The sequence below is a fragment of the Oryctolagus cuniculus genome, chromosome X (genome assembly GCF_051225735.1).
Source record: "Oryctolagus cuniculus isolate XC-2025 breed Fujian yellow rabbit chromosome X, ASM5122573v1, whole genome shotgun sequence".
In the NCBI taxonomy this organism is placed as follows: domain Eukaryota; kingdom Metazoa; phylum Chordata; class Mammalia; order Lagomorpha; family Leporidae; genus Oryctolagus; species Oryctolagus cuniculus.
Window position 1 is genome coordinate 529227 of NC_142888.1, and position 27707 is coordinate 556933.

The following is a 27707-nucleotide window of genomic DNA, read 5'->3' on the forward strand; positions in this document are numbered from 1 at the left end:
AGAGAAGAATATAGGCCAGGCTTTCTCAACCTTATAACAACATTACCATTGGGTATTTACCAGCGTCCCTGTCCTATATCCAATACAAACCAGTACCAACTTTCTAGCTTCCAGTTGGAACATTGAAAACCATCTTCCGATGTTGCTGAATGTCCATCCTGGGGAGCAACACAGGACTAGACACAGATACCTGGATTGGGGGATGTTTTACTTTCTCTGTCTCAGGGTTTTTCAACGTCAGAACTATTGAAATTTTGGCTGGGTAAACTCTTTATTATGTGTACTGTCCTGTGCATAACAGGATATATAGCAGCATTCCTGATCTCAAACTGCTATTTGCCAGTAGCACCTCCCCTGGTCATGGCTACCAAAAAATATCTCCAGGCATTGCCAGTTGTCCCCTGTGGTGCCAAATCACCCCCGTTTGGGAACCACTGGTGTAGACAATGAGTCATCAGTGGAACTAGACTTCCTCAGGGGTAAGAAGAATTGCTTAAACACAGAACAAAGTTTGTGTTAGGAAAGAGTCAAATAAGATTGAATAACCAGGGCACACACATAGTGTGTGGGATCTTGACTATCAGAACCTGAAGAGGCAGCCACAGTAGTTCTTAAGCAGAAGTGTTTCAAAATGAAGTTGGTGTTCTGAATGAGCAAAATGACTAAGTGCCACAGGGAGAAGCTAAATGCAGGGGGACCAGTTACGGCATTGTTACAATAACCAGGTGTAAGTATTAACGGCCTGCATTGTAGTGACACCTTTGACATGGAGAGAAAAGACAAAAATTAAGGGTGCTTTGCAGAAATAAAGGTTGACTCTGTGCAACAGATGCAGTATTAGAAATGAAAGCAAGGAAAGAACTATCGGTGAAGCCAGGGTTGCTAGAGAAAAGAATGACTCACAGAGGAAGAATGGGAAGGAGGGAGCATTTAGTGAGTTTTAATTTTGCAAATACTACCTGTAGGCATTTTTGAATTGGCCCAGGAATGCACTTGAGAGGCCAGGGCTGAGGAGTGGACTTGGGAGTTGCAGAAGCACAAAACTCTGACATCTCTGTCACTAAATACAGTATGTTTCTTTCTCATTTTAATTCAGCTCCACTCTAGTATGGGTGCCAGTAGGTCTTCTAAGGATCTTATGGCACTGCCATCTTTAGCAGCGACAATCAAGGTGGCTACAGAAGGGTTAAGGTCTAAAATCATATGGGAGATTTCAGAGGTCCCGATGTAGCATGTATACCTTCTGCCCACATTCCACTGGGGACCCAACTGAACTAGAAAGTCTAGTTTACTGGTACAGGAAATGGAATTATTATGCACTTGGCCAATCTCTGCTATAGGACACCCACCCACACACCCACACAGAGAGACAGACATAGGAGTAGATTAATTCTTTCAGGATATGAAGATAGAAAACTGGAGAGGAAAGAGTTCAAGAAACACAAATAATAAATGAAAGTAAATGTCCCAAAAAGGATTCAAAGTGTCAAAAGGTGTGTGCAGGCAGCAGAGCTGTGTTGTAGCGGGTTAAGTCATTGCCTGCAACTCAGGCATCCTATATGGGTGCCTGTTGATGTCCTGACTGCCCCAATTCGAATCCAGTTCCCTACTAACAGCATGGAAAAAGTAGAAAAGGATGGCCCAAGCCATCCGCTTCAGAGACCCAGAAGGAGCTGCTGGCTTCAGCTTGGCCCAGCCCTAGCCATTGCAGTCTTTTAGAAGAGCAAATCAGCAGATGGAAGATATCACACAGTCTCCCCCTCTCCCCAACTTTGCCTTTCAAGTAAATAAAACAAAATTCCTTTTAAAAGTCTCAAAAGCTGGGACCAGCACTGTGGTGTAGCAGGTAAAGCGGTTGCGTGCAGTGCCGGCATCCCATATGGGCACTGGTTCGACTCCCAGCTGCTCCACTTCCCATCCAGCTCTCTGCTATGGCCTGGGAAAGCAGTGGAAGATGGCCCAAGTCCTTGGGACCCTGCACCCAAGTGGGAGACCTGGAAGAAGCTCCTGGCTCCTGGCTTCAGATCAGCTCAGCTCCGGCCATTGGGCCATCTGGGGATGGAAGATCAATCAATTGAGCACTCTCTCTCTCTCTCGCTCTCTCTCTGACTCTCTCTATAGCTCTGCTTTTCAAATAAATAAATAAATCTTTTAAAAAGTCTCAAAAGCAAAGAGTTAAACTTTATAAGAAAAGAAAGTGTCTGCTTTTGTGAAGATTCTTGCTTTGACAAAGAACATCACAATAATTTTAAAATGACTTATACCTGTACATCTATACCCCACTTCAAAGCTATAAGTACCTTTATGAGCAGTTTGAAACTCCAAACCCGTCTGTCTGGGCTTCAGTGCCTTCTTCATTGGTGCAGATGACCTGTCTACCCTTCCCCCTGCACCTCCCAGACACCCAGCATATCAAAGTCACTGGCTTGCTCACCATCCTCAGAGCCCACTGTTCTCTCTCATTTCACGACTTTGCTTTTTACACCTTCTTCTCTACTCCAAGTCCTGGCTTTCCTCAGGCACTGAATCAAGTGCCCCACCATTTAGGAATAAAGAAAAACCTTTTTTGATTTCTGTTGTCAACACTAACTCCATACTAATCACCAGATTTGGGGTTTCTCTATTTTGGCATATGAAACCATTGACCTTGTATCAGTTACATGTTCACATGAATCTCTCTCTCTCTCCATACCATGATTTCTCCTTTTAAAGTTTTGCTAATTTGTTTGTATTTAGTTGAGAGACAGCGACAGACTGAGACTTTCCACCTGCTGATTTACTCCTCAAATGCCCACAACTACCTGTGCTGGGCATGACAAAGCCAGGACCCCAGAACTCAAGCCAGATATCCCACATGGATGGCAGGGATAGAGGTACTTGAGCCACCACCTGCTGCCTCTGAGAGTGTGCATTAGATGGAAGTCTGAATCAAGAGTCGAGTCAGGACACCAACTTAGGCACTTTAACATGGATACAGGCATCCAGAGCAGTATTCCAATTGCTCACCCCATACTGTGGTTTATTAAGCATTGAAGCAGGACCACTAGGATGTACAACTCCAGGACAAAATCAGCCAACATCACAGTTTAGGTCAAAGGCTAGGAATTTCTCTCTGCAAAGGGCCATTTAGGTTTTCTGGGGCATCTGGTTTCAGTCACAACAAGCCAACTCTGGCATTGTAGCGCAAAAGTAGCCATAGACAATATGTAAATAAATAAGTATGGTCATGTTCCATAAAAGTTTACCTATAAAACAGATGAGCCAGATTGGATCCATGGGCCATAATTCTTGCTCCTTGATCTAAATGAGTGACCCCTTGGGGACCACACTATGAACAGGCTCCCCTCAAGTGTAATCTGCAGTGTCCTGGGAGTAATCAATGTGCATGGTAGTCATCTTTGTATCTGCTGTCCTGCTGCCTACCGGCACCTAACACAATTTCCTCCATGTTGTCAACCCTCCATGAGATTTTCTGAATTAAGTATGCCTGAAAACTATCAATTCAGTAAGTCATAACAGCATTTTGAGTGCTTAATTACCTTTGAAAACTATCCTGCAAGTTTGAAGGAAAGTAGTTCAGGAAGGAGTCATGTAAGCCCCAGAATGATAAAAAGAATGTGACAAGGGAAGATGTGAGCTGAAAACATCTATGATTTAGCAGCCAAAGGGAAAGAATCGGACATCAGAGCTGGATAAGAGCAAGGAAAAGGAATGTCAATCCTGGGAGACCAGCACTGGGGGACATCAGATCATGTGTAACGGGGGTCTCATAACACCCTTTAAATCTATGTGAATAATGCATTTAATGTCGGTACTTCAGTGCTTAAAAGGCAACTGTGATTTGGAGGAAACTTGGAGACTAAGCAAAATGATTAAGAGACAGAATGAATTCATTTATGAGCAACTAAAAAAGAATACATGCTTGGCCTACTGACAACCAGGAGGAGAATGGGAAGAGGTTTACAAATTACTGAAAGCTGTAAATGCCAGGAAAGAGGAGGAACGATGGTCATCTGTATTGCACTTGGCTCCTGGTATGGACATATCTCAGGCATTGACAAATTCCTCTCATTATTGGGCCTTAAAACATTTACAGACCATCGGAATAATCTGTAAGTTAGAGTTCTGTAACTGGTAATGTTCTTTTATTACAGGGGAATAAGATTACTTCAGAAGACCAAATATAAGACAAATTATTACTTATTAAGGACAGAAAAAATTTCCAGGAGTCCTGAGTGTACTGAGAGAATAAAAATTTACTAATAGCCCAATCTCACAAGTATCAAATATATACAAGGGTGGCTAATAGTAAGTATATAGCTTAAAATTGTTGAAATTAAAACAGAAAGATGTAAAGATAGCTAGATATGTCCTTCCTTGCTTCCCTTTTCCTTTCATTCAGTCATTCAACCATTCCTCTGTTGACCCCACACAATTAATGCCTACCCGCTACTTGCTAGGTGCTATGCTGCTGATACCAAATCTAATACTGCACAGGGCCTGCCCTCAAGATCAAGTAAACAGAGTTTTAAAACCATAACAAGCTTATAGACTGAGGATAAAATCTGAGCAGCTGATGGACAAGTCCAACAGCAGTTGGTGAGAGAACAAAGGAAAGTGGCCCCTAATCCAGATGGGAGAACAGGGAAAGACGAAGGAGGCTTCGCAGGAAAGCTGGTGTCTGGGCCAGGTCTTGAAGAATTCTGAAAAATCCTTTAAGCAGAAAGAATGGGAACAAGCATTCCACATAGGAGTAGTGACATACGAGGAGGATACCTCAAAAATTTTGTGGAACATAAAACTAAATTGTAGATTTTGGTATAAAATTTTGAAATATATGCATATTTTAATCATAATATGCATTTCTCATGAGCTTTTTAAAGACCCCTTATAATCAAAGGACTGGGGATGATGAAGTAACAGACTACTTTGTCACAACATATATGGGACTAACAGTTCAGATTGTGTGAGACCAATAGTTTAATACAGGCGATAATCTTAATAATTAGAATATGTTAGGATTGTGGATGATTTGTATCTTCCTGGTTTGTCTTTTCCAAAAGTTCTCCATTTCATGCCCTTAAGTAGCGAAATAATTGCAAACATTTATATAGCACTTATTCTGTGCTTGACACTATTCTAAGTTTATATATATATATATATATATATATATATGTATGTATGAAGTAGCTTCATCAACTGAAAACCTCTAGGAGATAGGTACTATGATTGTTCCTATTTTACAAGTAAGGAATGGAGGCAGAAGGAGGCTAAGAAACCCAGAAACATTCTAGAAATAGTAGCAGAGCACTGTATCTAACTCAGGGCATCTCTCTCCAGAGTCTCTGCTTTTAACATCCTTGGTGCTGCTAACTTTCAAAGTCAAGAGCCTCTTTTCATATTGTTTACCTTGTAACTAATCGAAAAATTGACCTAATAGAAACAGTCAAATATTTTGGGAGATGAATATTCGTAGCAACAAAATTAATAGTCATAAAAATAAAATAGAAAATAAATGTCCTAGAAAGTAGAATGATGAATCATGATATGGACCATTATGCAAGCATTGGAAATTATGATTTAAATGAAAGTTAAATGACATGGGAAGTGTTCACTATGAAAATGGAAGGGAAATGCAAAATCCAAATTATATGATCCTAATAGTGTGTTTGTGTATGTTCAGAAAGGAAATCTACTCATCAGACCAAGTTTCAATTCCAATTCCAGTCTCAGGTCCGTAATTTATTAGTTCTGTGACACTGGGTAATAACTTAACCCCTGTATACCTCAGGTTCCTCTCAGAAAATGAGTAGGGGCCGGCACTGTGACACAGTGGCTTAAGCTGAAGTCTGCAGCACCAGCATCCCATATGGATGCGAGTTCAATTCCTGCCTGATCTGCTTCCTATCCTGCACCTGGGGAGGGAACAGAGGATGGCTCCCATTCCTGGGCCCCCACATCTCTCTCTCTCTGTTCCTCCCTCCCTCCCTCTCTCCCTCTCTCTCTCTCTCTCTGTAACTCTGCCTTTCAAATACATAAAATACATTTTTTAAAAAAGCAAATGTGCATAATACTACTTTTACAAGGGTTACAAAATTAATACATGTGAAATGCTTAAAGTGAGCACTTACCGCTAAACGTTAAAGACTAGGGCAATGTATTTAAAAATTAGAAGTGGCTAAGACACCTTCAGCTGCTAACTTGGTAAGTGTTCTTGTAGTCAAATCTAATACATCACAACTTGGTGCAGCTATTTCCCCCGTTATACTTTAAAAACCTTTGTAAATCGAGTAAGAGGGAGGGCATTTTCCATTGCACGTGAAAAGTATGAGGGTACTTCAAAAAGTTCATAGAAAATGTAATTCAAGATAAATTTATTCTGGTACAAAATATCTTTTGAAGTCCATGCGTAATTTTCTGTAATACCATTTGCCATGAAATTTGAAGGCCCCTCATATGCATGGGTTTTAGATTTTTATGCACCTAAATAATCTTTTAATTCCATTTTCCATAAACCTTTTTAAGTATTCTTGTATTTGTCTTCAGAATTTGTCCTGTCAAATTACAAAATTTAATAAACACTGAAGAGTTATACAAGTTTTCTTTTAAACCAGATACCTTCTTAAGGATAAATCCCTGATGTCTCACTTTGGTTTGGCTTGATACTCTTTAATTGTGAGTTTAAAAATATTTAGAACAGTTTTCCATGTCAGTTAGGATCAATAAATTGATGGAAATTACAAATTGGCTTTGGAAGGACCTGTGACTGTACATAGTTTATTTCTCAGCCAAGTTTTCAAGATTACCTTAATTATATTAGGCTGTAAATATTAAGAAAAAATAGAAGTTATCAGTTTTAATAATAGTATGCATTCTATTTTTTATCTCAAAGTTCTGTTTTTCTTATTTCACTAAGGGAATTTTTAATTGGCAAGTAAACCCTACACATACTTGTGGTGAATAAAATGATGTTCTGATAAGTGTATACCTTACAGAATGGTTACATCAAGGTTTTTCACATGTATCACCTTGCATACTCTTTTGTGGTAATGATGCTTAAAATCTGCTCTAAGGGAAGCCTTGTTAGCTCCAGAGCTGGCCTCAGGGAAGAACTGTCTTTGAGCAGGTGGCTATACTGAGGGAGATGCGACAAGGGCCAGGCCAGGGAGGTGTGTGACTTCCACTGACTTGCCCTGAACCTTCAAAATGGAATTGATGCCTTCCTTAAGCACTTTCGTAAGGAAAGGCCAGAAAATCCTTCACCAAGGAAATCAGGTTACTCTGCTGTTCACAACATTGCACTCTGGGTTCCTAGCACGTTTTCATCACCTCTCTCTCTCTCTCTCTCTCTCTCTCTCTCTCTCTCTCTCTCTCCCCCCGCCCAGGTGTCCTATGTAAAAGCGATTGACATCTGGATGGCGGTGTGCCTTCTGTTTGTGTTTGCTGCCTTACTGGAATATGCAGCAGTGAACTTTGTCTCCAGGCAACATAAGGAGTTCCTGCGTCTTCGAAGACGACAGAAGAGGCAGAATAAGGTACAGTTGGCCCTCAGTGCAGAACAAGTCATGTAGAGTTTGAGGTGGTTAACCATGCAATGGAACTCAGAAAACAAACGAACATACAACAAGCAAAAAGTTAAGGTTAATTTTTGTCCTCATTGTCTGACTACATTGAATTACTACTGTTCAAGTTAGTCCTTTAAAACTCAGGTATGTATTTTATGAGCAGAGAAAGGAGTTTCAAGGCTCCAATCAAAGTAATGTGAAAGAAGGCGAAATGTTGATTATCCTGATTTGATCAGTACACATTTTATACACGCATGGAAATGTCACATTGCAGCCCATAAATATGTGCTATTGCCCATTAAAAATTTTATTTAAGGCAGAATTGTAAGATTTAGCAAATAAAATGCAGGGTATGCAGTTAAATTAAAATTTCAGATAAATAACAATTTTTAGTATAAGTATGACCCAAATGTTGTATGGGATATGTGTATACTGTAAAATGGTCATTTATGTGAAATTCCAATCTAACTGAGCTGTCCCTTTTTTATCTGGCAACCTTAATTGGGGAAATATACTCAATTTGACAAAGTTATGTTAAATTCATGGTTGTTTTGAATACTGACAATGTGTGTGTTGGGGGGGGGGGGTATGCCCATAACCAATGTGACTTTTCATCAGTTGCTCTGCCTTATGTAAATAATGTTCTACTCATGTAGACTGCAGCTTGATAAATGCAGTGAGGTTGATTTTATTGTTGCAACCTAAACTTTATTGCAAAAATCTAGGCTTTACACTATTCAGAGATTTGAGATGTGAAATACCTAACTCAAGCTCTCCAGTTCAATGTTTTCCAAACTTACCTACACATTAGAAGCACCAGGGGATTCTCAAGACTACTAAGCCTTGACCACACCCCACTAATTAAATCTCAAACTCAGGATACGGCGCAGGCATCAGTATTTCTGCAGCTCTGCAAGCAATTCCAGGGTATGCATCCATTTGGAAAACACTGTTCTGCCATATAATCCAGTCTCATAGAGGACACCAGAAGGCTGGCACCTGTTTTCGGTTTAAGACGCTGGGAGACAAACATAACCTTTGATATGAAGAATATTGCTGCCAGTCATATCGCTAGAGAACTGCAGTTAAAATTTTATGTGCAGATCAGAGACATTTTTAAAAAGCTGTTCCCTAAAAACTTCATAAATGAAACTTGTTGGTTTAATGTTAAACTGTTGGCTTAATATTGCCAAATATCCAGATGTATATTGAACATTTCTTGTGAGTTAAACATTGCTTTCATTGAGGGGCTTATATGTGTATGAGCTCACTGAGTCCTGCCCTGCATCTGCAAAATGTTTCCCTGTACATAATCTGCACAGAAAGAGAAACACAAGGAGTCTTCAGAAATTTCATGAAAAATGCATACTATGAAAAACCAGTACAGAATAAGAAAGAAGTAGGAAATAAGGTTAGAGAAACGGGTAATTTCAGGTTCACATAGTACTGTATAGAACAGTATAAGGGAATATATTTTATTTTAACTGATTGGAATCCGCTGGTGAGTTTCAAAATAGCAAATAGGCTATTAAGTGCATAGCCATGGGATCAAGAGTAGCAATAGCAGGAGGATATTGCAGAAATACAAGGGGTCTTCCAAAAGCTCATAGAAAATGCATTTTATGAAAGAACTCTATACATACTTCAATTTTTTGCAGCAAAATAAAATGCTTAATTCAAATTTTCTATGAACTTTTTGAAGTGCCCTCTAGTAGGTGTGAGACATTGGTATTGATCGTGAGAATGGAGGGAAATGGCCAGATTCAGGATCCAGTCATTCCACACTTATTGGTTTCCTATTTTATGTGTCAGGCACTACCTAGGTCCTCAGAATACACATTGCTGAGCAGGATGGACAGAATGCAATCCCAAAATAAACTCACATTCTAGTGATTATGCTTCAGTGGTAAAAACCAAAAGGTCATGCCGATGCCTTTGATGTGAGAAGGTGAAGAAAAGAATTATGACCCACAGATATTTGGCTGAAGCAGTTGGATAGGTAGCGTTGCCTTTATTAAAATGGGGGCTACTGTGACAGAAGATTTGGGGAGAAACTCAAGTTTTATTTCAATGCTGTAAAGTTAGATGCGATGAGACATTATAGTACAGTTGGCAGGTAATCATACAGGGAAAGATAAAATCTGGGAATGTATATTTGGGAGTGGCCAGCAAGCAGATAAGGTCTGTAAAACTGGGTGAGCGCACACACTGAGAGAATGTGAATAAAAAAGCCCTGGGAACGGGGCAGTGCATCGTCTAGAAAGCCTGTGTGGAGGGGTGAAGCAGAAAAGAAATGGTAGCAGGCTTTTCATGCCATTTGCATTGCCTCTGCTGTGCAGAGAAGCATAGAAGATGGTGTGAATGAAAATGTGCATTTGTGGGCATATTTTTTTTCCCAAAATATAAAATGTTTGACAAAAGGAATGCTTTAGCAAAAAGGAAGATATTAATGCCACAGTGAAAGGAGGGCACTTTCAAGAACCAAGGTGAGGGGCCGGCACCGTGGCACACTTGGTTAATCCTCGCCTGTGGCGCCGGCTTCCCATACAGGCGCTGGGTTCTGTCCCGGTTGCTCCTCATCCAGTCCAGCTCTCTGCTGTGGCCCGGGAAGGCAGCGGAGGATGGCCCAAGTGCTTGGGCCCTGCACCCCATGGGAGACCAGGAGGAAGCTCCTGGCTCCTGGCTTTGGATTGGCACAGCGCCAGCCATGGTGGCCATTTGGGGGGTGAACCAATGGAAGGAAGACCTTTGTCTCTGTCTCTTTCTCTCGCTGTCTATAACTCTACCTGTCAAATAAAAATAAAAAGTAAAAAAAAGAACAAAGGTGAGAAGGCAAGGAAGGATAACATTCAAAGAGGCAAGGTCAGCTTTACATGGGGACAGATGCACCATCCATTTTACCAATGGCTTAGTGGACTGCCGATTCATCAATGAAGATGCAAAAGCACATGTGTCACCGCTGTCCAGACGGAATGGGAGGACAACTGTTGCTGCTAGTCCTTCAGTCGGCTGGACGAGCGTGAATGCGGGCACCCCTAACTGGTAGCTCCTGTCATTGCCACGAATCCTGAGGCTTGATATCAGGTGACACGTGAGGGGAAGGAGAGACAAGCATTAAACACTAGCTGTGGAGAGTGACAAAGGCACTGCTCCATGGAGAGAGGTGAGGCAGAATGCTATGCAGGGGGGATTCACAGGAGAGCTACGCCTCTGAATTCCAAGTGCGAACAATCACCAGATGTGTGTTTTCCCCCATAAACCTTCCAGACTCAGGTCTAGGTACTGAAATGACTGCTACTTGAGTTAAATACAATTGAAATTTTTGTAGGTGAGTAGGAAAGTGAGTGGAAGGCCAGTAGAGGAGTTGGAGGAGGGTGGAGTTAAGGATGCTTGCAAGTGGGTGGTTGTAGTGATGAACCAGCAACTCATGAAGATATTGGTCATTTCACTGGGGAACATGAAATGCTGAAGAGTGTATAGTGAAATAAGCAGGTTAGAAGGACACAAGAGAATCAAAATCAAGATTTCAGAGGAAGTAGAGACAAGGACAAGGTTATAATCTTATGAATATGACTAGTTTAGGTGGGGGAAAATATTAACAGAAAGGCAGGTCTGAAACTGGAGGACCTAGAATGGGATCAATTATTTGTTTGGATATTTTTTTGACAGGTAGAGTTATAGACAGTGAGAGAGAGAGACAGAGAGAAAGGTCTTCCTTCCGTTGGTTCACTCCCCAAATGGCCACAACGGCTGCAACTGCGCTGATCTGAAGCCAGGAGCCAGGTGCTTCCTCCTGGTCTCCCGTGTGGGTACAGGGCCCAAGGACCTGGGCCATCCTCCACTGCCTTCCCGGACCACAGCAGAAAGCTGGACTGGAAAAGGAGCAACCGGGACAGAGTCCGGCGCCCATATGGGAAGCCGGCGCCGCAGGCGGAGGATTAACCAACTGAGCCACAGCGCCAGCCCCTCTGTTTGGATATTGAAGACATTCCCTTCCCCTGAAAAAAAGTGACATTCATAAGAGTGTTGGGCTAGCAGGTAATGGCTGCTAAAAGCATCAACTGGTAAAGGCTGTGGCTTGGGGCTGGAAAGAAACAGCAGTAATAAGGCAAATCAGTGGTGAAGTCTAATGATGTAAACTTCAGCTGTGCCAAAGGTTTTGAATTTCAGGATGCAAAAATGAGAGATGGTTTGACATTGCAGTGGGGAACAAGGATACCTGAGAGTCAATGGAAACTTCTTAGGGATGCCAGTTGGCAGTTACAATCACCATCTTGCTTTCTAAACATATACACAATGTATGTGTATGTGTGTGTGTATACATGTGTTTAAATTTACATGTTTTGTATGCAGATGTTCTTGAGTTTATGCATCTCAAAATGACTATTCAAAACACAGTTTAATTACCAGAGTGAAAATTGAGGTTAGCAAGATGAATCATGGTTGACTTTTACAATCAAGTTTCTTAATTATCAGTGACAACTGAATTTTGGGGGAAAAAAAAAGAGCAAGAGACATTTTCAGTTGTTTGTTCTTAGAAATGGTGGCTTTTTCTTTCAATTTTTTCAGCTTAAACCATGTTAAAAAACAAAAATAGTAACAAGAGCTAACTAAAATTTATTAAAAGCTTCAAAAAGTCCATGAAAAATGTGTATTGTGGGGGAAAAATCTACACATGCATTTCAATGTTTTGGCACCAAAATAAATTTAACTTTTAATTACATTTTTCAAGAACTTTTTAAGTACCCTCATACATGTCACATGCTAGTCTACACATTTTACATAGAGTAACTCATTTAATCCTCACTACAACTGTGTGAGTAATGCAATCCTACAGCCACTTTCCAATACCTTATGTGATTTAGCAGTTGTACCAGATTAGTCCTTCTCACGAAGTCATTATTAGTGGCATTCAAATAAACTGAAATGGGCTTGGTTGACCTCTGCATTGACCATCTGACTTCCGTCAAGGTGTATTTCCTAATGTGGGAGGATGCATATACAGTTAAGGGGTTCTCACTTTAACAGCTATCCTAGGCTGCTTTGGTTAGTGTTTTCTAGACGCAATGTCCTAACTAACCCTCCCTTTCCAGGACAGCTCATAAGGAGCTTAGACAAAATGAAATGTACTTGAACACAAGAAGTTGGGGTCTCGTGATTCTTCTTTTTGTCTCTGGCAGTAATGGGACCCTGCTGTCCCCACTGGCCACTTGCGGTACCAGCCTTGATCCATGCCACAGCGTTCAAAATGCGTGAAGCCACCAGGCCACCACTTGATAGTGGAAAGCCATTGGCTCTGTGAAATGAACCAAACACAAAGTAGAGGCTGAGCAGTCTTGCTGTTGAGAACCTGAAGGCTCATGATTGGTTTTGCCATGTTCTGCGTTATATAAATCTATAACTGCTTTATTGTTTGATAGTACTTTTTTACTTTGCAATCATCAACATTATCGAACTGTGATGTCCATTTGCCATTTATACTACTGAGATCTTCCTTGTTTGGCTAGACTAAGTGGTCTTCCTACCAGTGATGATAGTAACATTTTTTTTATTGAAAAATTTTTTTTTTACTTATTTGAAAGTCAGAGCAGGAGAGCAAGTGAGATAGAAATCTTCCATCTGCTTGTTCAGTCCCAGATGTCCACAATGGCCAGTGCTGGGTCAAGCCAAAGCCAAGAGCTTCACCCAGGTCGCCCATATGGGTGGCAGGTATCCACTCAGGCCATCTTGCACTGCTTTTTCTCAGGCCATTAGCATGGAGCTGGCTCAGAAGTGGAGCACCTGGGACACAAATGGGCACCCATATGGGATGCCAGCATCACAGGCAGTGGCTTTACCAGCTATACCACAATGCCAGCCCTCACAGTAACATTCTTAAATCTCATTTACAGATGAAGAAACTAAAGCAAAGACAGGTTAAGTGTGGCCATGGAGGTCCTTGACCTTAACCACTGTACCCTATGGCTCAAAGTTTACATTTTACATCTTACACTGTGTATCAGTATAAAACACACATACACACACACACACAAACTTGAGACAAACATTTCTAAGGCACTCTAATATTCTCTAATCTATTTTTCCAAATGGCAGTGGGTCAGTGCCGGGATTAGGGTGAGGCAAAGCAAGGTGAGTCACAAGCACAGAGTCAGATCTTGTTTTCATTCAACATGTTGACATTTTGTTCATCATGGATATTTTGTAATAATGTTTTAAATGTTGCATAAAATATTATTTATCAAGAATACTAGAGTTTTCGGCAACCCCTCCAATTTTGCACCTGAGGCCCCTTTTACCTTCTCTTAGTCTGGCCCAGCCAGCCACAGATCATTAAGTTTTCACAGACCCTCATTGATTATGGCCCGAGTTAAAAAACAAATCGTCATTTAAAAACATTCAATACTCCTGATGGAGGCCAAAAACAAAACAAAACAAAAACAAACGTGTCTTTAATTTCCCACTGAGAAACTGACCTCCGAAACACAATACAGGTTGATTCCCTGGCAGGTATAAGAAAAACCAAAAACAGATCATTTCCCAAGGAGCCAATGCTATTAAGATTTATTCAAGGGAGGTATCTACTGAGAGAGCCCCAGATTACATTCACATGCATGGAAAGAGCACCTGGTGTTTGCTGCACAATCAAGTTATGAAATGGGGTCACTTTCAAGGAGGGGCCAGGCAATTTGCAACAGGGTGTATTTGCTTTATCTTCTCTACATTTCACAAAACAGCCACCTTCAATTTTATCTAAGCAGAGTTTCTCAGAAACAATCACACCCAGATTGCTGACGGAGCCGACTGACCCCAGTCTGTCGGAGGCCGAAACTCCCTGCCTGTCTGGTTAGAGCTGACCTCATCCCCTCAGCTCTAGTAAGAAACATTCACGCCGTGTGAGGCTGGAACAACTTCCCTGTACGAACTGGAAAGGCTCACTTGCATTGGTCTCTCCCTTTCTTTCTGGAGGTGGCTCTACCACCCCTACCTTCTGCCATGGTGCCTGATTTCAGATGTTTGCAGCTATATGGATAGCCCCGATTTCTTCGTTTTCAGTGACTAAAGCAATTGTGGCTCCTTGAGAATGTGGTTATGGTTTTCTGGCCCCTACCCACAAGCTGTCTTTTAAAAGGAATGATGTGAATAATAAGAGTATTGAGACTTTTAAACCGCTCACCCCTGCCCCAGAAAGAAAATATGGAGTCTCTTGACCTGATGAGACAACAAAGTGAGAATCTAAGCCTTGATCACGATGTCTCAGATGACAATACTTTGGGAAAGTGAGAATTCAGCACTTTTTTGTGTGTGATTTTTCTCTCCCCTGCCCTTTGACCTGTCCTTTAAATCTTAGCTAAACTGCTAACTCCTCAAAAGATCATTTCCTGATCCTATAAGGATATAACCTCACTCTTACAAGCACGTCTGGTACCCAATTTGTTCCCTTTCATAATAGCTTACTTTATGACCATTTGTTGTGCATGTTTTATGGACAAATATAAAACTGAAATGGTATTAGGAGATAGAATTTAGGACATTTTAGCTACAAATACCTGAATCTGTCTCTTAAGCCAGTCATCTTCTCATTAAGGCACCAGAGGGAAATTAACATACAAGGACAGATAACTACTGCTATTTCTCTCCAGGCCTTAACCTCCACCCCCAGTGCACAGCCCCAAGAAGGAAAACAAGTTAGAAGCAGCCATGGCCCCCTACTTGGCAGGCCCGGAAACCCTACATCATTTCCTCTCTGGTATTCCAAGGGCCTTAGGTGGTCCTATTCCAAGGAGGCCCCAGGCCCCACTGGCAAAGGCCCCAGTGCCAATGGTCACCCCAGAGTGCTTATTTAAATCCCTGAGGCTCCACCTCCAGAAAATACAACTCAATCAATGTTCCAGAACCTCCCAGTCAGACCGGCACTCCTCCTACATGGGGTTAAAAAAAAAACTCTTTGTGCTCTCTTCCAGGAGACAGACACCTCTTTAAACACATAAGAATGGTGAGATTTCAGGTCTTCTCAAAGCTTCTTTGCTAAACTGACCTATTCCTACTCCTTAATATATGGCTGACCACCCCTCACCATGTTGGCCAGCCTTTCTCTAGTTTGCTACCGAGCATCTTGAAGTATGACTCACAAAATCCCAAAGATACAATAGGCATGAACAACATGTAGCACACAACAGTGCTAGCATCCCCTCTCCCTGGACTCCGATTCCTTTGAAAGTACTAACTGGGGGGCCTTTAAGTAGTCATTTTCCACCGTTTGCTCATTTCGACCTTGCTAGCTTGTTAATTTCTCAGGTTTTGCTTTTTTATTATTAACATGAATAGACATCAATTTAAGGGATTTTATATTTATTACTGTAAATTTTCACCTCATTGGAATTAGTCCATTGTTCTAAATTGTATTAATCTTTTTGAAATAGACTCAATCATCTGGAAAATTAGCTACTGCTTGTAGCTTTGTACTATAGGCAAACAGGTGTCAACACCCTATAGCCAAAAACTACTAGGAACAAGCCTACGGTTTAAAGTTGAGGTTAGCACTCTTTGTGATGGGGAGAAATACACATGAGGAGGAGCTGGAGTGGGGGTTAGGATGGTCTCTATAAATTGGGTGATTTTATTTTAGGAAAAAGTCTAAGGAAGCAGAGGCTTACTCTGGATTATATGCTGTCAGAAAGTGGGGAGAATTCTAGGATTGGTTATCTCAATAAATCTCACTTATGGGACAGCAGACTAGAATGAGGAGAAAACTAATTGGTAAAGAAGTAGCAGTCATTCACTTTAACCAAGGGGGAAGGATGTGTAGTATTTTGTAAGCAGCATAGTGACTATTTTTGTGCTGAGACAAATTCCGACGTGGCCTACTTTGTCTCATGTTATCATGCATGGTCTCAGGCTGTTGTCAGAGACTGGTCTATGAGATGGCTTGAACGTTTGGAATTGTGGTTTTCTCTCCCTAAAATGAAGGAGCTGTACTGCTAACAATCAGATAAGGGTTCTGTACCTTACCAGTTCTGTAACCTTGGTTGGCAGATTAGTGGGAACGGAATAAATCACTCTTTCTGTGCCATGCTTTCCTCACCTTTAAAATGGAATCAACAATATCCACTTCACAGGATTGTAAAACTAAAATGAGTTCCCAGGGTAAAGCTCATAAAACAGCCCTTGGCATGCAATAACTTCTATGTTTAGTCGTGGCTCATCTTATTATCAACTTTTCCCAACACATTGGTATTAGCAGAACCTGGATCGTTATGTTTTTCCTCAACTTGTTGGGGTACATGTTGTACAGATCAAAATTTAAAAACCTTAGAATAATTGCAATAACCTGCCTACATACTCTCTCCAATTTTACTCCTTGAAATTAGAATGTATAGCAAGATGTGGCCTGCATAGCTATTTTTATAATTATAGGAATGAAAACATGAGTTCTTGCTTTTACTCTTGCAGTGTCTAAACAAAGAGAATTGGAAAGAATTAAGAGCAAGCTTTTTATCTTTCAATTTTATCTTCCAATCTTCTGTTGATGCTTTTGGTTACTGACCCAGAAGGGTTTTTTTTTAAGATTTATTTATTTATTCATTTGAGTGGAAGAGTTACAGAGACAGGGAGAGACAGCAAGACAGAGGAAAAGGTCTTCCATCTGCTGGTTTACTCCTCAAATGGCTGCAACAGCCAGAGCTGGGCTGGTCCAAAGCCAGGAGCCAAGAGCTTCTTCTGGGTCTCCCACATGGGTGCAGGGGCCCAAGGACTTGGGCCATCCTCCACTGCTTTCCCAGGCCACAGCAGAAAGCTGGATCAGAAGAGGAATAGCTGGGACTCGAACCAGCACCAATATGGGATGCTGTCACCACAGGTGGCAGCTTTACTCGCTACACCACAGCACTGACCCCTGACCTAGGAGGTTTTAAGTACCTGGGCATTTCCCCAAAATGCTTAAAAATCAACATGCTTGAAACCAAATTAGAGTATAAACTGACTTTGATAGAAGGCTCTGTGGGGCCCGTGCTGTGGTGTAGAAGGTTAAGACTCTGCCTGAAGTGGTGGCATCCCATATGGGCACCAGTTTGCGCCCTGGCTGCTCCAGTTCCAATCCTGCTCCCTGCTAATATGCATGGAAAAAGCAGTGGAAGATGACCCAAGTACTCCTGGCTTTGGCCTGGCCCAGTCCTGGCTGTTGCTGCTATTTGGGGAGTGAACCAGCAGATGGAAGATATCTCTTTCTCTCTCTCCCACCTTCTCTCTCTGTATCTCTGCCTTTCATATAAATAAATAAATCTTTTTTAAAATAAAAAAAGGCCATTGGAATGCAGCTGTCACAACCATTAAGTCTAATCAACCAGCAACCCTAAGCAAATGATGAACCCATTAGACAATGATTGGAGCAGGATCAAACTTTCAGAAAACTACTTAGAGTTTCTCACCTTTTCTTGTTTCTCTCCAAAGACTTAGAGCAGAGGTTCTCAACCTGGGGCAATATTGCCCACCAAGGAACAACTGGCATTGTCTGGAGACAAGTTTCTTTGTCTCACCTAGGGGAATGGGGTATTGGCATCTGGTGGGCAGAGCTCAGTGGACTAACTGGTGATGGTGCCACACTGAGAAAACCAGTTTAGAACTGTCAGCATACACTCGCCAATATGCAACAGTCTAATTTGTTTTCTGTTTCTTGCATGCAAATCACTGTCTCCCCTTGCAGCAAACATTTCTGCCCACTAAGTCAGGAGAGCTTTCTCAGTTCTGTGAACATCAGTGTGAACTGCTGCAAGATTTATCCATAGCTGAGACCCACTGGGTGTTGGCCACTTGTCTTTCCCTTAGGTTAGAAACAGAAAATCCTGCCCAGCAGCCTGTCTTTGAATTTTATTATCCAAACATACACTCAATTGAATATGAGACAAAGTACCATCCCACTGGCTTCATCTGGTCCGCATAAATTATGTGGCCCCACATACCTCATAGCCTATGAAAACAGATCCATATGATGCTATGCACAGCTTCATACATGAAGTAAGGAGGGGCTCACATCTGGAAAATGATGATTTCAGGTTCTGGACTAGTATCAGATTCTATGAGATGGAGACACCCACATGTGGGTAGGAAAAAATTAAGTTTTTAATCACATATATTTTAGGATTAATGCATGAATGAGCATGGTTCAATAGGCACACACAATGATGTTTAAGGCAAAGTAGAAACAAACCCATTACGAGCACACTTGTCCTCTTGGAGACGACAACAGCGAGTTCACACACTCGTGCTGGCATACAGACTACACCTTGACTTTACTGCTCAGGGCTAGTGCTTCTCCACCTTGAACGCACATGTGTGCCTAGATCCAATACAGATTCCTAGACCTAGACCCAGCCCAGGAGATTTTGATTTAGTAGGTCAAGACAGAACCCATGACATTGCTTTTTTAACAAGTGCCACGTGCCCAATGATGGTCCAGAGAACCTACAAGAAGTCTTTCAATAACAGTGATGCTATGATTATTCATGTCTTTGCTACTAATGTGTCCATAGTCATGCCAAAGACATTAACCCCATCCATATTGGGAAACTAGCCATTGAAAGATTAACAAACAGAAAACCAGGGACTTTGTAAAAGACATTTTTAGACTTGAAATTCCTATAGGTCTTTTCCCTTGTTCTTAGAAGGGAAACTCCTATGGAGTCACAGCTTTTTTTCCTTTCAAGAATATAGTGAACCTATGTGTATTCCCTTGGCATTTACCATTTTTTCTACACTCTACCACATGTTCGTACAAGGTACTCAAGAGGATTTTTAATATCATTAATTAAGGTAACAATGGCCTCCTTAGCAAGTGTGGTGTTGAAGAGCAGAAGGCATGTTTTTTTCTATGTTAAAAGCCGAGGATTTTAGATGAGGCTTTAATAGACCTTCATGGATTAGAAATTTAGAAATTAAATTAGAAATTTAATTGTGAAATATGTCAAGAATAAATATTTCAGTATTTTGTAATTCCCCATATCACTAAGGACAAGCTGGTGGTGTTAGCCAGGGACAGAGACCTGAAGTGTTTTTAAGGTGTTTTCTTCCAAGCATGTTACATTTTGCTAGGTATTGTGACAGACCATTAATTAGGGATTTCAGTATGGGATTCTCTTTTGTAAGATGCAGAGCACTTTGCAGATGCAGTCTGGCAGATGAAACTTCTATCTTTTTGGTGCCTCCCTCCAATTCTTCCTTTCATCTCAAGCTATTTCCCATCATCCCTCTATTGTGTACTACCTTCCTCCCTACTGGGTCATATTTTTCTATCTCCAACTTTGAACTCTTCACAAGTTTCTCTTCCCCTTGCCCTGAATCTCATCTCTTCAGACAGTCTCATTTTATTCATTCATTCAAATACCAAGTACAAATGCACTGAACACCTACTATGAGGTAGCCACAAGTCCAGGAGATGCTGTCCTTTAGATGTTCAGTGCAGGAAAGACGCACTAATGAGCAGACGTGTTTTCAACGTACAGGACACATATTAGGAGAGGCTGTTGCAGTGCTATGGAAATGCACTGGAACGGCCGTGTCTCTCTGTGGCGTTCATCATTTCCGTAGACTCTGATGGCTTCCTACTGCACATTCCAATCTGCCTTGGTTAGGGGGAAGGGGGATGCCTTACTCAGGCCCAGCAGCATTAGTTTTTGCAAGATGGAAAGGCTGAGGACTCAAGCCCCCAGTAACAGCCCTCCATCAGTAACAGTTGAAAACTGGGGAGAAGTATTCTCTGCAGCTTGTGGCTCCCAGTGCTTCCGAGCGGAATTGAGCTGAGTCACCTGCAGTGAAACCTGCCTGCGACATCGTTCCGTTCCCTGCCTCGCTTCTCCATTCTCCACTGGCACTTCCTGAGATCACCTCCCAGATCAACTACCTGTACTCCTGTCTCTGTCTTAAGATCTCCCAGAAAAAAAAAAAAAAAACAACGAAGACAAGCAGCAGGCCAATCCCGACGTCTCTGAGACACAGCAGAACAGGAGGCTGCTGAGCTGAGCAGGCGCTGGGCAAGGAAAGGCTGTGCAGCAGGCGGAGAAGGCTGGACTTGGGCCCCGAAGGGCGTGGAGAGGTGTCGTGGAAAGACATCAATCCAGCTGCATACTCTGGAGCAGGCTTCCAGCACAGCAGGACTGAGCAGCACAGGGAGACAGCAGAGAGCAATAGGAGGTTCCTGCTGTGATCCAGACCAGGGACAATGAAGGCTTGGAAAGTGGCAAGAAATTGAGTGAGTTTCAGAAGACTAAGAACGCAACATCATTAGGACGTATGTTAACTGAATAAATGGAATGCCAAGAGGAAGAAGTCTAAGATGATTTTAAGGAGCAGGGCTTTGTCTAGAGGGGCACTATGACGAAGATGAAGGGCTAGGGTGGGGTGGGGTGGGGTGGGGCAGGGAAGGCAGATTTAGTTCAGTGTGGGGTAAGCTGAAATTACGTGTATGGAGTACAGATTTCCACAAGGCAGGCCAGTGCTCAGGAAAGAGAATGGGGTTAGCTGGGCATGTTGAAGAATCAGCAGGGTACAGGTGGAGGTTCAAACTATGAATGTGGTGGAGATTACCCAGGAGCAGCACACAGAATGATGCGAGGGCAAGGGCAAGGGGTTGCCAGGGGCAGGAAGGCGCAGAGGACAAAGCCCTGTGAGTACCAACACAGCAGAGGCAGGCAGGCGAGCAGGAGTCCACAAGGGAACTAATGAAGGAGCTCCTAGAAAGGGAAAGAGAAGTCAGGCAATGTGTGATCACTCCGAAGGCAAAAGCAAGATATCCAGGAAGAATGTCCCCCGTGTCTAAGGAGGCAGAGTTCAAATAATACAGAAGCTAAGAAGTAGCTGTGGATTAGAGAGACTCTGAGGATGTTGGCATACTCAATAGCAGCAGGCTCAATAGAGAGACAGACAGACGGACAAGACGTCAGGGGGGTGCAGTGAAGAAGCGGGTAGTAGAGAAGTGAGGACCTTGAGGATAGCCCATTTTTCCAAGAAAAAAGAAAGCTACATAGGCAATGGGAGTTGTTTTCAGTTTCATTGTTTGATTTACATTTTTGGCTTGTTTGCCAGGTTTTTTTAATGAAAGAGCGAGTGTATTTAAATGCTGCTGCTGCCTCAGCATTTCTGGGTAAACAGACTCTTGACCTGAAAGCCCCTCCCTGGAGGCATGGATGATCATGAACTGTTTAGTTTGCTTTTTCATAATTTTCATAATTTTGCTGGAACTGGCTCTCTCTCCAAGTCTGGGCCACAAAGCTTGTCTTAAACAAGCTATAAATATGAAAATGACTTTGTGGTTTGCATTATTTACAGGAACAAATGCTTGTCATGACTGTAACAAATCACCACCAACTTAGTGGTCCCGCGACAACAAGCTTCATTATCTCCAGTTCTGGAGGTCAGCAGTCCAAGTGTCCCTGGGCGAAAAACAAGGGCTTGGCTTGTCAGGGGCTTCCAGGGATGTGGGTGCTCTTCAAGAGAAAGCTATGACCACAGAGGCAGTTTTATTGAGCAGTGCTTGGATATGCAAAGCACTCAGGCTCTGCATTTCTACAAATCTCTTTTTTTAAATAATCGGGCAAGTCAAATTTGCTTTTGGCACCTGGCAGGCTTTTGAACTAATAGGTCTCAACCTGTAGTGAAGAAATAAATAACCTAGGGCCATCTTTGGCTCATTTATATAACAGTGATCTAGGTCAGAATCTGACTTCTGGCCTTTTTCAACTTCTAAAGGCCACTCACAGTCCTTGGCTCAGGATCTCAGTTCTCCATCTCTCTGACCCTTCTTCCATAGTCACGTCTACTCTTGAGCACAGGTGAGAGAAGCGCCCCATTTTTAAGACACATACGATTACATCAGCAAACCCAGGGCTCTCTCCTCATCTCCAGTTCCTCAATCACATCTGCAAACCCTCTTTGCCCTGCAAGATAACACATTCACAAGCTCCAGGGATTCGGACAGGGCCATCTTTGACCACCAATTTCCTGCCTGCCACAACCAGCAAAAGTTTCTCGCAGCTCAGACTGTGCATTGGCCACTGTGGCATGCTCAAATACATATGCAAGGTACACCAGAAGTAGCACGAGGTGAATGCTTCAGGAGTGGCCCTCAACCAATGAGAGCTAGGTAGCAGTGGCCAAACACACACTCAGCTTCCTCATCCCTTTGTAGGTCAACTCTGAGTCTCTCTGAGGCCTGAGCTTCATTTGTCACAGGTGGCAACCCACAGATGTTTCACACAGCTTTTGATTTTTCTACTTTCCCTGTCCTACATCTCTGCCCCCTCACCGCACATCTGATATTGCCTCCCAAATAAAAGTCTTGCAATTATTTGTCTCAAGGTTCCTTTGGAGGAAACAAAAGCAAGCTAATGGGCAGCACCTTGTGGGTCAGGGGTCTGATGAGAATCACAGTCCATTGTACCCCATCCTCTGCTTCCTCATCAAATATCGGACACATCCTGGAGTACCTTTCGTGCCCAACGTGTGGAAACAGAAGGATACGACTCTGAGAGCAACGAGTGGCATCCCTTAAGGCAGAACAATGGCTTCTCTAAACTGCAGACAATTAATTACATTCTATCTATATCCTACAGTTGTCGTTGCTAAAATATTTCCATGCTACTGGATTGCCCAAACAGCTGAACAGATGTCCTAATATATTTGCTTTGTTTTATATCCCTGAAATGCAGCCTGTACCTTCAGTTCTACTGCTCTTATAGAGGCGATCACGGTAGCCTTTTATTGTCTTGAACCCTCTATTACTTCCTGCTTGTTCATTGGTGTGAGAGTCTTCATGATGTCTTGAACTGTAGTTATTTCAACATAACTGGATTTTTACAAAAAAAAAAAAAAAGTCAAACTGAATGAGAGCAAATTCTGGTGATTCCCTGACATTGCATTAGAGAGATGTGGCTTTCCCTAACCACAACACTGACTTGTCTTCTATCAGTACTATCCTTCTTTGTAACAAGCTCATCTGGGGATGAAATGCTCAAATGAAACTGGAGTTATTTCCCACCAGACTGATAAAGTAGCACCAGACGCAAGGATAACCGCTTAGAAAATAAGTGATCCCGGCTCTGTGCGAGAGCGCATGTAAGGAAACAGCCCCGTCTTCTTAGCCTTTGCTCTGACCCGCTGGATCACCCTAGCATACATTTGTTCAACAAATGTTTTTTGAATGCTTGCTTTGTACGGAGTTCTGTATTAGATCCGGGGGAGTGAGGATCAGAAAACTCATCTGGGAGGTCAATAAGAGACAAATTCAATAGGAAAATTTCTAAAGTGGATAGATAGCGTGAAGAACGGTAGTAGAATTATTGTTGGAGCTGTGACGATTCCTAGAGAGAGAAAGTACTTTCAGCTCACGAGGAGGGGATATTCTCAGGAAGGAAGCAACTTTTGTGAAGGTCATTTAGTTTTGGAATGTTAACTCATCTTGTTCTTGTGGATACATAGAGACTACATACTTAAGTAGGCAATGAAAACCTAGTTCCTAAGGCCATTTTCAGTGCTCATCAGAAAATGGCCTCATCCTATCTGACTGATGTACCTCTCACTTAGAGCAGCAGGCTCTGGACAGATGAAAGAGGCAGTCAATGACACGGGAGGTCTCTGATCCAAGCAATGGTTCTCAACCTGGGGCTATTTTTCCCCAGCACTGGGGGGCATTTGGCAATACCTGGAGGCATTTTTAGTTCTCACACCTTGGGGCAGGGGCCGGGGTCTCTGTGTGTGCTACTGACATCTATCCAGTGAGTAGAGAGAGGCCAGGGACACTGTTAAACTCCTGCAGTGCAAAGGAAGGCACGGGCAGCAGAGAATCTGCCCCGAATACGCCCCGGTTGAAATTCCAATCAAAGAGACAGAGACATTCTGTGCAGACATAGGACGGAGGTTGGGCAGACAGGGGGAATTTAGTTCCATGAATGCAACCTGAATGAAGTTACTCCTGGCTGAGATAATTAATTAGAGCTAGGATAACCCAAAAGACAGCGTAACCAGAAAAGCCATTTAATTAGGAATTTCCTTTTTTGTAACTGAGGTTTGTTACTCTATAGAAAGTTCTGTTATTCACACCAGATAGCAAATGAGAGATCCAAAATATGATTCTTTGCACTGGTAACAGGGGCATACATTTTGTTGGGTATATGACTTAATTGCCTGTCACGATGTTGAGATGGATGTAAACATTGAGGTTAAGTGATTGAATGTTTCCACTTAATTTTATTCTACCTTCTGCTGCTGGATTTAGTCAAGAGTAACAGAAGTCATGCCAGAAATGAGCTCTGATATTTCCTAGAAACAAAGTAACCCACTAGAGCAGGGGGTCTCAGTCCTAGATATACATTAGAGAAACCTGGGAGGTTTTTGTTTTTTGTTTTTATTTTTTTAAATCCTAATGCCAGACCCTACCCTGGACCATTCAATCAAGTCTTGGAGAGGAGAAACCAGGCAACTTGGTTTTGGAAGGCTCCGCAGGTGATGGCAACATGCAGCCAAGTTTGGGAATTAGCACTCCACAGCCTTGTTTCTGCAGATGTTAGCTGCTGACGGGCAGCATCGCCATCAGCTGGAGCCTGTAAGGAATGCAGCCTCCTGGGCCCTACCCAGTCCTGCCCAGTCAGAATGTGCAGGACTACAGCAGCCCCGGGAGTTGCAAGCACAGTAGAGCCCGAGAAGTTCTGCTCAAGAACACTGTGCGAACAGTCCATTTGCACAATGCATGCACATCACAATACACACATTGTCAAGATGTGGAAAAACACCCCCAAGCTCTCAATAAAATCATTTTTGTTTGATAAGAGATGTTAAATATATTACTATGGCTTCTTGCTTGATTGTGAAAGATTTCAATCATACAGGATTGAATCCTATGCTGCTTGTTTTGTTTTTCTTAAGAGGAGTACTCTTAACAACTACTAGTAGCCTAGGATTATCATTCTGGTTTTGGGAGCCACAATGCACCCCATGAAAACCTTTGCCTGCAACTAACAGGGTGCTCTTGGCTCATTGTCCACCTGCACCAGGAGGAGACCATCTGAAACGCCCTGCGACAGAATCTGTGCTCACATCAGCAACTTCATCCTCATTTATGAGACCGAACTCACACCGCTTTATTCCGAAAGCACAGAATGCTTCAAATTCTGGTGGTTTGGTAATGATATCTCCATATGGAGGCTCTAAGACTTGCTGCATGTTGCGCAGCCAGTTCCTGGCTGCCAGAGCTCAGATGTCTTAATTCATCACAGAATCACCAAATGCTCTCTCACACTTTCTTTTAGGGTAGATTAATGAGAAAAAAACCCAGCAGCTTGTAAAAAACCCTGTCATAAAGCCAGACCTCTTCACCCAGCCAAATAAACTGTCAACATGTATCATTATAAGCACCCTTTTCTAGAACAATTCTGCTATTGAATTCTTGTCCTCTTACAAATATGTACCTTTTCTTCTCAAAACGCACAAATAAGAATATGGGACAGAAGTCTGGCAAAGCAAGATGAGCTTAAGGCCAGGAGTCCAGCTGGCTGAAGCCAAAGCCTGACAGGTGCTGTATTTGCTGGGTGGTTTGGAGCCAGGGTGTATTAGTCAGCTTTTCCGCACTGATAAAATACCTGAGAGAAGCTACTCATGAAGAAAGAAGCAGCTCACGGTTTTTGGAGGTTCACAGTGCAAGGCTGGGTGGCCCCATGAGTCTGACGTCTGATGAGGACAGGGGAAGGTGGGCTGCATGCAGGGGAAGTAGGTCGTGGTGAGCCAGGAAGCAGGGAGAGACAGGGGGGCTGAACTCAGCTTATATAATGAACCTCTCATGTGAGCCGCCTGCCGAGGGCAAGCCCCCAGTGACCTAGGACCCCTGCCCAATCACTGTCATTGGATCAGGCCTCCACTCTCTGTAGCCCCATTAGCTTGCAACTTTGGGGCTTAAACGTCTGCATGAGTTGGGGAGCCATAGAACATTCTCTAATCTCTACTCTGAGCCTCTACAACTTTAAAGTATTTATTTGGAAGGCAGAGAGAGACAGCGAGAGCACGGGAACCTTGCATCAGCTGATTGACTCCCAAATGCCTTTTGTGGCAGATTGTGAAAGGCAACTTGTCCGTGAGAAAAGGGTATCATGCCATGCCTATGCTTTAGCCGCCCTGTCCCTCAGTGAGACAGTCCATGAGGGCCTGAATCTAAAGGCCTTCGCAGCTCTGCCAGCAGAGCTGTTTTCACCCTGAGGCCTAGCACTGAGTTAATGCGTAAGCAGAAAAGGGAATGCAGAAACCTGGAACACAGATCTTCTAACAGAGGTTTCCCTTTCCCGAGAAGTCCTTTTAGAGGTGCAAGCACTTACTGTGACCTTACCACCAAAAGCAATCCAAAGCTGTGTACACAGAGTCCAGGAACCATAGAAAGTCTCAGGCCCAGCACAACGCCTCGCCTGTAGTGGGCAGGCCTGTGCCCTCCTCGTGAAATCCCACTGCCGTCTCCAGCAGGAGAGGTCACGGTTGCGATGAGTTTAAGAGAACATTTGACTCTTCACCCTTCAGCTGCACTCCGCCATGCATTTGGAAGCTTCCCTTTTAAACCTCCCCATGACCACAGCATTCATATCACATGTGGCTGATGCACAGGCTTGTATTTGACGAATGAATAGTGACGGCGAAGCAAAACAATCAAGACCATTTAATACAGTACTTTTCAAACTGGCGTGTCATTGACTTCACGGTCATGAAGTCAGCTCAGTGGCTCACCACTAGCGTTTTAGGAAAAAATACAACTTAGAACAAAGAATAGAAAAATTTTTATCAGAGTGTATCCTGCTTTGGAGACAAATCTTACTCTGAAGCTTTTGTTTCTATTAGCTATATTAATGTGTGTGGGAGTATGTTGTATGTGTGTGTCCTGGCTCATAATGGAAAATATGTTCCCTACTTTGAGTCACAGCAAAGAAGATTTTTTTTGGTTGTATGTGTGTATTTTACGTGTGTTCTTTCTAGCTTTGTTGATATACCCTGCAATTAAAATTGTATACATTGAAGGTGTATAATTGGCTTTATGTATTAAGAAATAAGCACCAGCGCCAGCGCTGTGGCTCACTAGGCTAATCCTCCGCCTTGTGGTGCCAGCACACCGGGTTCTAGTCCCGG

General features: G+C 42.6%; 1 protein-coding gene and 1 long non-coding RNA gene across 9 annotated transcripts in view; one reads left to right on the plus strand and one right to left on the minus strand.

Annotated features, from left to right (window-relative positions):
• The window catches only part of GLRA2 (glycine receptor alpha 2), a 202383-nt gene that overhangs the window by 154539 nt on the left and 20137 nt on the right, over window positions 1-27707 (plus strand). For all 6 annotated transcript variants that reach the window (XM_089324791.1, XM_002719913.6, XM_051827600.3 and 3 more), the window contains one exon: window positions 7386-7535. In XM_089324791.1, the coding sequence (XP_089180917.1) occupies window positions 7386-7535 (150 nt within the window). The remainder of the gene's footprint in view (window positions 1-7385; window positions 7536-27707) is intronic.
• Window positions 1-27707, minus strand: part of LOC127484913 (uncharacterized) — a 226740-nt gene that overhangs the window by 81537 nt on the left and 117496 nt on the right. The gene's annotated exons all lie outside the window — the stretch shown is intronic.